We start from the raw sequence: 10,356 nt of genomic DNA, 5'->3' as shown, positions 1-10,356 counted from the left end.
GGGGTCCGTTTCACTATATACATGGATCACAAGAGTTTGAGACATATCATGGATCAGCCGAATCTGAATATGAGGCAGCACAGGTGGCTGGATGTGGTCAAGGACTATGATTGTGAGATCCTTTACCATCCTGCTAAAGCGAATGTGGTTGCGGACGCTTTGAGCCGCAATTCAGCTGGGTCTTCTACCCCAGCAAGGTGTATGAGGATAGCGGTGGATTCCCCTCTTGTGAGTTTGATTAGTGATGCTCAGGTTGAGGGTATGAGATCGGAGAAATGGAAGTTGGAGAGAATTTAGGGCGAGAGCGCCCGGTTTGTCCAGGATAGCCGAGGGTTATTGACCTGATACGGTCGGGTTTGGGTTTGGATGTCCGTAGGGGTTCGGCAGACAGTGATGGAAGAGGCTCATAAGTCTCATTTTTCTATTCACCCGGGGGCCACCAAGATGTATCGTGATTTGAGTTTGACTTAGTGGTGGCCCAGAATGAAGTGAGAAATCGATGGGTATGTTGAGAGGTGATTGACCTGTAGGATGGTCAAGGCCGAGCATCAAAGGTCGCATGGTAAGCTGCAGCCTCTGCAGATTCCCATATGGAAATGGGAGCAGATCACGATGGATTTCATTACGAAGTTGTCGAGGACGGAGAAGGGGTTTGATGCTATATGGGTCATCATGGATCAGTTGACCAAGAGTGCCCATTTCTTGGCCATTAAGGAGAGTTCGTCGGCTGAGAAATTGGCCGACCTGTATGTCAGCGAGATTGTCTCTCACCATGGGGTTCCAGTTTCCATCGTTTCCGATCGGGATGTCAGGTTTACTTCCTGTTTTTGGTAGAAGTTCCATGAGGAACTGGGTACGCGGTTGCATTTTAGTACAGCATTCCATCCGCAGACCGATGGATTGAGCGAGCAGACCATTCAGGCCCTTGAGGATATGTTGAGGGCGTGCGTCATTGACTTTGGTGGGAGTTGGGATTCCCACCTACCGCTTGCAGAGTTCGCCTACAACAACAGCTATCATTCTAGTATTAGCGTCCCACCTTTTAAGCTGTTGTATGGTCAGAGGTGTAGAACCCCAGTCTGCTAGGGTGAGATTGAGCACAGGGTGATGGGATGGAAAGAGGTAATTCTGCAAACTACTGAAAAGATACAGCATATTAGACAGCGATTACAGACCGCTCAGAGTCCGCAGAAAAGTTATGCTGACCGACGCCGATCTGAGTTGGAGTTTCAGGTGGGAGACATGGTACTTCTGAAAGTCTCACCCTGGAAGTGTGTAATCCGTTTCAGGAAGAGGGGAAAATTGGGTCACCATTTTATTGGGTCGTTCAGGGTCATTGCTAGGGTTGGCAAGGTGGCTTATAGGCTGGAGCTCCCGGAGGAGCTTATCCGTATTCATAGCACATTCCATGTTTCGCAATTGCGGAAGTGTATCATAGACTAGGAGGCAGTAGTATCGTTGGATGATATTCAGGTCGATGAGCGCCTGAATTATGTGGAGAGGCCTGTGGCCATTTTGAAGAAGAAGAAGAAGATTTTGCGAAACAAAGAAATAACTTTGGTAAACGTGCAGTGGGAACATCAGAAGGGATCCGAGTGGATTTGGGAGCCAGAGGCAGAGATGCGCGAGCACTACCCGACATTGTTTATTCCAGAGGACTTCGTCCTTGAATTCTAGTTAAGGTGGGGGAGAACTATAACGCCCCGATTCTCAGGTATTGATTTAAATAGAAGTTTCTTTGATTTTAAGTCCTACTCGATCAATTGGTTCCCCTACTCGATTAATTGGTTCCCCGATTCTCATGTATTGATTTTAAGTCATACCTCAGTTAGCATCTTCTTAAGGTATCAAATCGCCTCCTCTACTTCTTTCACTTTTAGATCTCTTTTATGGCTGAGTTTTGGGGCTTTTATGGATCTTGAGTTGATAAGGTGGGCTATGGACTAGATCTGAAGTTGTAGTTTCAGATCTGGACCCTTATCAAGTTCTAGAATCATAAAGTTTCTATTTTGGTTGTGGATGAGGCCCTCCTTGTACATGAAACCCCATTAAGATCTTAGATTTGGCATTACGAGCCTTTTTAGTCATGCATGCACGTAAAGTTTGCAACTTTACGTGAAAATCATGCCCTAGAAGCTTGGATCTGTAATTTGGAGCCATTGCATGGCTTATATGAGTCTATATGGCTTAAGGACTGAAGTAACTCGGTGAGTCGCAAGGTTGAATCGGCGAGTCATATGAAGATGGCCATGAACTCGACGAGTTGGATGAACAACTCGGCGAGTCCAATGAAGATTGCCATAGGCTCGACAAGTTGTGTGAACAACTCAACGAGCCGGATGAGTTTTCCCTAAGTTATGAATGCGTGTGTATCCGTCGTGTTACAAGAAGGGAACTCGACGGTTGGCCTTAGAGTTTTGATCGAAAATCGTAGGAACTCGAAGAGTCACCCTGGTGACTCGGCGAGCGGGAAATAACTTCAAGGAACTCGGCGAGTAGTCGAGGGTACTCGGCGAGTTAAGGTCAACATGGAATTGTTGACCTTGACTGAGGACTTTGACTTTGACCAGGGGTTGACTAGTTGGTTTATAAAGTACCTTGTGAGGTTGAGGACTTATGATTATATTCGTACTATGGAAATAGGTGGTGGAGTCTTTGGCAAGTGATCCGAGAGTTGGGATTTATTATTGTTCCCTGCATCTATTTCATCTGGTATTTCCTTTTATGTCCAGAAGTGTGGAGTTTATCGGGTTTAAAGGTCACTTTGAAGTTTTTAAAAGAGTAAACCAGTTACCCCTTGACTTTAATGAAATCCACAACTGTGGGTAATTTAGGAGATCAAGAAACACAACTTTCTTTTTTCCCACAAAACACAGAGCCACCTCTATCTTCCTCGTAATCATCACTTTTTCATTGATGCTAATAGTTATTGGAGTTCTTTACTTGTTTTACTACCTGTGGTATTCGTTAGTAGTCAATCCCCTGTTCTTGAACCCTGAGAGCACCACTTGACCTCTTTGAGAGCTTTTATCAAACACTTTGCGAGCAATCTTGCAAACTCCACCTCAACGCACAGTTTCTTTGTTGAGGGACCCCATTTTCGATTCAAATCACAAAAACAAATACAACTCAATAAAACCAGTATGAATTAAACCTTATTTGCTACCTGATTCGAGATCAAAAACAAAAGTCTCATGAAATTTGTTTATTTGCTATTACTTTGGACTTGGGCACAAATTTTGGCAATATCCGATTAATTAATGGAAGGTGTGGGTCACTTCAAAATTCAAGTTACCAATTTCAAAAAATTTACATACATCAATTTATGTTACCAAAAACAAATATTAAAACAAAATTAAGCTAACAGATCACGGTATTATTCACTAAAAATGATGTCTGAAAAACGTAAACTTGGCCTTTATACATTGGACCCACCTGAGTGACGACCTTCACTAGCTCCATACCTGTTTCATACACTTGAATATGAGAAAATCATTAAAAAAATAATACCTACTCTTACTTTCTCAATAGTTTCTTTTTTCACAAATAAAAAAAGGGTCCACCACACATTTGAATAACTTAATAGTTAGTATGAAATAACAATTCTTTATTTGTTTATCGTTTTATAAGAACACTGAAATGACACGATCTGATTTCAAGTCACCTATGGACATGTTCTATCTTTTCATCCTTTTTTCATCAAATCTCTCAACCTTATTCATCTCCCACACTTTCTATTCCTCTAATTGTTCCTTAACCCCACTACCGGAGATCAACCCTTCCGCCAGTCAACTGTCGTCCGACCACCAACTCCCACCGTAATTCCTCTCCTTCACCTCACCAAAACACCTCGCATTTGGAATGTGATAACATTATCATATGATTATAATAAAAAGATATTACAAGAGTTCCCAAAGCTAAGCATAAAGACTACAAAGAATAAAGCGGATATAAATACTAGCTAGACAGAAACCCTAATGGGCTAAAAACTAAATGGCCCATAAACAAGCGGGCTAATAAAATATAGACTAACATCCCCCTCAAACTCACAATGCTGCAGCAATTAGCTTTCAGAGTTTGTCACATAAGAAACCGAAATCGAGAATCCGATAAAGCCTTCGTAAAAATATCCGCAAGCTGCAAGGTTGATGAAACAAATGGAAGTGAAATCGTCCCAAGTTGCAGGTGATCACAGGTAAAATGACAATCAATCTCAATGTGCTTCGTGCGCTCATGAAAAACAAAATTCTTTTCAATTTGTATCGCACTTTTTTTCTCACAGTGCAAGGGAGTAGATGAATAAATATAAACTCTCATATCCACAAGCAGTCACCGTAGCCAGATAATCTCACATGTAGTTACAGCCATAGCACGATATTCAACCTCCATGGAAGATCTAGAGACAACGCCCTGTTTCTTGCTCTTCAATGAAATGAGAGACTCTCCAAGAAATACACAAAATCCAGTGGTAGACTTACGATCATGAGGATCATCATCCCAATCAGCATCACTATAGGCACGTAACTAAAGAGAAGACGTCGAGGGAAACAAGAGAGTCTGAAACAGAGTGTCACGAAGATATCTCAGAATACAAAGAACAGCTCCCCAATGAACAGAGGTAGGAGCAATAACAAACTGACTGACAACATGAATAGCATGAGCAATATTTGGATGAGTAACTGTGAGATAACTAAACTTCCCACAATAGTGCAATAAAGATTCGGATCGGACAAAGAAGCACCATCAGTAAGAGAATATTGTGCCTTGATTTCAAGAGGAGTATCAACAGTCTGATTGTCAGAGAGGTTCGCCTGTGTAAACAAGTCAGATATATATTTAGTCTGAGAAAGAAGGTACCCTTTCTTAGACTGAGCAACCTCAATACCCAAGAAATAATGCAGCAAGCCCAAATCCTTCATAGCAAATCGATGAGCGAGATCATGCTTCAAAGACTCAATACCACCATGGTCATTACCTGTAATAATCATGTCATCCACATATAAGGACAGAAGAATTCGTCCTGCACCCGAGCATCTAACAAACAGAGCAGAATCGTGATTACGCAGGACAAATCCAAGAGAGGTAATCACAGTGGATAATTTCTCAAACCAAGCACGATGGGCTTGCTTGAGCCCATACAAAGCTTTGCGAAGCCGACAAACCTCACCCGGCCGGTGCTGAATTCCGGGGGGGGGGGGGGGGGGGGGAGTCATATAAACCTCTACATGGAGGTCACCATTCAAAAAGGCATTCTTGACATCCATTTGAAAGATCTTCCTTTGTCGGACGAATGCAACTACAATCATAGTACGAACTGTCGACATCTTTGCAACTGGGGCAAATTTCTTATCGTAGTCAAAACCATACTGTTGGGAATACACTTTTGCTACAAGTCTAGCCATGTACCGCTCAACAGAACCATTAGCTTTTGTTTTTATCTTGTACACCCAACGACAACCTATCGTATGTTTCCCAGGAGGAAGAGAAACCAAATCCCATGTATGAGTCTGATAAAGAGCAGTGAGTTCTTCAGTTATAGCATTCTACCAAAGAGGATCTAAAACAACTTCTCTATATGATTCTGGTTCAGACAGACAATGGATGCTTGCTATAAATGAAGCAAATGGTCCTAAATATGTAGAGTAAGAAAAATCTGGTAGCTTGGTGGATTTGACAGGACGAGAAGATATCCTGAGGGGTGGTGGTGTAGGTAGATCCTCAATTTCAATAATTGGAGGATCAGGCTCAGAAATAGGTGGAGACGAGGCACCCTCTAAAGAAGTGGGTGTGTCATGAGCTGAGGGATCATGTGGCATAGATGAATCTCGATTCTCTATATCTTCATTAAAAGGATCAATATGCAAAAGATTGGACTTTATTACATTATGGGTTGTAGTAGGAATTGAGTAGAAAAGAAAATGTTCCAGAAAAGTAACATGTCAGGAAACATATAACTTTTGACTCATAGGATCATAGCAACGATATCCCTTTTGCGCAATACCATACCCTAAAAATACACAAATAGCAGATTTCGGCCCCAACTTGATTCTTTCAACATGAGGACGAAGAACAAAACAAGTACATCCAAAAACTCGTAAGGAAGAGTAGTCTGGTAGATGACCATACAATTTCTCAAAAGGAGACATTGTTGAGTTCAATGAAGTAGGGATATGATTAATCACATACATAGCAGTTAGAACTACTTCTCCCTAAAAGACACTAGGGACCTATGCAGACAGGAGCAATGAGCGGGAAGTCTCAACAATATGATGGTGTTTTCGTTCTGCCACACCATTTGCTGAGGTGTGTCAGTACATGAAGACTGGTGTATGGTGCCATCTGAAGCAATCAACTGAGTGAAATCATTAGAGGTATATTCACCCCCTAAGTCACACCTGAAGCACTTAATCACAACCGAATGTTGAGTTTTAACAAGAGCTCTAAAATTGCTGTAAATATCAAAAAAATCTTATCTGAGTTTCATAAGATAAACCCATGTATATCGAGTATAATCATCTTTAAAAGATACATAATAGGTTAACCCAACCTTTGTGGTTACTGGTGCAGGACCCCACACATCAGACTGAAATAATGTCAAAAGGAGCAGTAGAACAAGACATACTTTTATTGAAGGGTAAAACATAGAATTTTTCTAGTTTACAACAACTACAATTAGAAATATCACAAGAGTTTAAATGACCCAAAACACCACTAGATGCTAAAAAATTCAAACGTGATACAGACATGTCCCAAACGAGAATGCCAAAGAAAAAACTCAGACGACAAAGGACTCAAACGAAAAGAAGATAAATCAATGTTGGAAGAAGCAACAACAGATACTTTGAGGACCTCCAAGATATATAGTTCCCCCACCCTACGCTGATGCCAATCACCTTCTGAGTGTGTTGATCCTGTATAACACAGACAAAATCAGAAAAGAACACCCAATTACCAGACATACATAACTGATTGACTGAGGAAAGATTCAAAGTAAGTTTGGGAATGTAATAAACATTAGGAAGAATGATATGAGAAACAAAGATAGACCCAACACCCTCAACTAGCATAGATGTATCACTAGCAGGCTTAACAAAAATAGATGACACTTGCGACAAAGATGTAAATGATCACAGATGAGGAGTCATATGATGAGTTGCACCAGAATCTAAAATCCACAAAGATGAGGAAATACCTAATGTACCAGATGAAGAAGAGCCAAAATGAGCCATAGATGCAGACATGGCAGTGGGATTAGAGGCCAAATACTATCTGAAACTCTCAAACACCTTGGGATCCAATAAAGATGGTGGCATGTTTCCAACAAATTCTGTGTCAACTGGTGGTATAGCAACAATAGCAAACTGTGGAGGAAGAGAGGTCTATGGAGGAGTACCAGAGGAACGCGGCTGAAACTTTTGTTGACCAAACCTATTTTGTTTCCCTGAATGAGGTTGACCAGATTTACCATTGTTGACTAACAATGGAAACTGAGCTTTCCAATGATTTTTTTGTTTGCAAAATTCACACTCATCATGGGTAACCCTTGAAGTTTGCTAAGACTGGTTGGAGGAAACAGTAAGCACAGCAGGAGCGGGAGTAGGAATAGAGGTTGCTTTAAAACCTTTATCCGCATGAGACTTGATACGAGTCTCTTCTGCAATTAACTCATGGACAATAGAATCCACTGAGGGAAGAGGAGAACGATGAAGAATGGTTCCAGGTAGGCCTTCAAAATCAGAACGCAAGGACATCAAGAACTAGACCAAGCATTGTTCTTCCCTCCTAGCAATGTAAGGCTCAAAATCTTTTAACTTTTTAGATTCAGTAAGAGCCAATTGATCCCACATATCAGACATGGTAGCATAGAAATCTTGAATACTCTGGTCATTCTATTGAAGGGCATGAATATCATATTCTAACTGATATTGTTTAGCAAAGTTGGACTGAGTATACAGTCTCTCCAAGTGATTCCAAACTTCTTTTGTTGTGTGATATTTAGCCAACTGCATACCAATAGACTGAGTAACAAAGTTATTGATCCAAGTAATGACCTTGGAGTTATCAGTCTCCAAAGCATCAAACAACAAATCATAATTCTCAGTTTGAGGCACTGATGGTTTTGCTTTTGTCCCAGTGACACAGCCCCACATATTCTTCCCACGAAGGAAGTTCTTCATAACGTAACTCCAATACATATAATTCTTTCCATCCAAACGAGTATTGATTGACTGAAGGGAATCATCCTTTCCAGCCATGTTGACAATGAATAAATAACCACAATGACAGTATAAGAATATGAGAATGAAAGGAGTAACAAACCAACAGAAGCAATCAATCGGATAATGCATCAGCAGTAGCAACGAATCAACAGTAGCAACGAATCAAAAGCAACAACGAATACCAGTGGCAGAAAACGAGTACAACAAGCTATAGTAACCCTAGACTTCTAACAACGTACCGTAACCCCCAAGCGAACTCACTGTGGAGTTTGATCTGTGCCACTGATGACTATTACAAAGACTTCTAACAACGTATCGAACCTCCGCTCTGATACCATGATAACATTGTCATATGATTATAATAAAAAGAGATTACAAGAGTTCTCAAAGCTAAGCATAAAGAATACAATGAATAAAGAAGATATAAATACTAGCTAGACAGTAACCCTAATGGGCAAAAAACTAAAGGGCCCATAAACAAGCGGGCTAATAAAATATAGACTAATAGAATTAACTCAAATTTTGATTCAGACAAACTATACCCTCCGGTGGGCAGCCTGTGTACCCTTTCTCATGAACTTAAAAACTACATGACCTACCCGGTCAAAGCATCCTTCCCGGATGATGAACTTTTAGCACAAAAGCTCCTCCTCAAAGGCTGCGAGCCGCTCCCCCGCCGCTGCTGCCGCCCACCATCACCGCCAAACTACACCGAACCCTACCCAATTCCCAAAAGCTTCTGGTCAACACCACCCAATTCATCAGTCATTTGGACAACATAAACATGCAAGAACTACTGATGCCTTATAAATCGGTCGCACAACCAAAAACATTTCGAAGACTGCAAAGATTGTTTTGACCTTGAGGGTAGAGAGAAAACAAGGTGGGTGATCAAGGGTAAAACCAAAACCGATTTTGCGATAGAAGGAGTGTTAGTGATGAAGAGACACGGAATGATTCGAATCGGGCTTGATATCGGAGGTGGTGTGGGGACCTTTGCAGTTAGAATGATGGAAAGGAATATAACGATAATAACAACTTCAATGAATTTAAATGGTCCTTTTAATAGTTTTATAGCATCAAGAGGTGTTGTGCCTATGTATATAAGTGTTTCAGAGAGGCTTCCGTTTTTTGATAGCACCTTGGATATAGTTCACTCGATGCATGTATTGAGTAATTTGATTCCAACTACTTTGCTACATTTTTTGTTTTTTGATATTTATTGGGTTTTAAGGCCTGGTGGGGTGTTTTGGCTTGATCATTTCTTTTGTGTAGGGGAGGAACTTGAAGGGGTTTATGTGCCACTTTTGGAAAGTGTAGGGTTTAATAAAGTGAAGTGGGTGGTTGGGAAGAAGATGGATAGAGGGCTTGAGTTAAATCAGAGGTATCTTTCGGCTTTGCTAGAAAAGTCATTATTTTAACTCTTGTAGTTGCTTTTTTGTTTTATAATTTGTGTTGTGAAATATAAGGGTTAATTGTTGTTATGTGGAAGTATATGGAATATAATCGTTTTTTTTTTTTATTTTGGAAAGTGTAAGGAGAAGATCATTGTTTTCTAGTAAACCACAAGGGTTGTACTAGACTTGATAGAAACTAGGAGGCTTGTGAGAATAATGTTCTTGACCCGTTAGAAAGAGCCAAAGAGGATTTCTTAAAGTTAAAAATATAAAAATAAAGGTCATTTCCAAAATTTAAGATTTATATATATATATATATATATATATATATATATATATATATATATATATATATATATATATATATATATATATATATATATATATATGTTTAGGTTCATTTGAGACCATTCTAATTTTCTGAGACCGTGAGACCAAATCTAAAAATAATTTTAAAATGCAAAATAAATGGAAAAATCCAAAAATTCTTTTTTTAAATATTATTTTCGGAACTTGAATTAACTAAAAAAATATAAAAAAATCCCGTTTTTTTTTTTTTTTTTTTTTTTTGAAAAATACGTGACATATTCTAATAGAATATTACACTGTAAATAATCTAAAAAATAATTTTAAAATGCACAATAAATGGAAAATTCTAAAAAAAAAAATTTAAATATTATTTTCGGAACTTGAATTAACTAAAAAAAACATAAAAAAAAAATAAAAAAAATCCCTTTTTT

At 39.6% G+C, this 10,356-nt stretch overlaps 1 protein-coding gene across 1 annotated transcript; it reads left to right on the top strand.

Annotated features, from left to right (window-relative positions):
- The first annotated feature begins 8,809 nt into the window (after nucleotides 1–8,809).
- On the top strand, nucleotides 8,810–9,820 carry LOC111918568 (probable methyltransferase At1g29790). The gene is given in 1 exon segment (XM_023914209.2): nucleotides 8,810–9,820. A coding segment is annotated over 1 exon segment (831 nt). The 3' UTR covers nucleotides 9,641–9,820.
- Nucleotides 9,821–10,356: the final 536 nt, after the last annotated feature.

This window comes from Lactuca sativa, chromosome 3 (genome assembly GCF_002870075.4).
Source record: "Lactuca sativa cultivar Salinas chromosome 3, Lsat_Salinas_v11, whole genome shotgun sequence".
In the NCBI taxonomy this organism is placed as follows: Eukaryota; Viridiplantae; Streptophyta; class Magnoliopsida; order Asterales; family Asteraceae; genus Lactuca; species Lactuca sativa.
The sequence above is the reverse complement of the archived record's forward strand: the minus strand, read 5'-3'. Positions and strand labels throughout refer to the sequence as shown.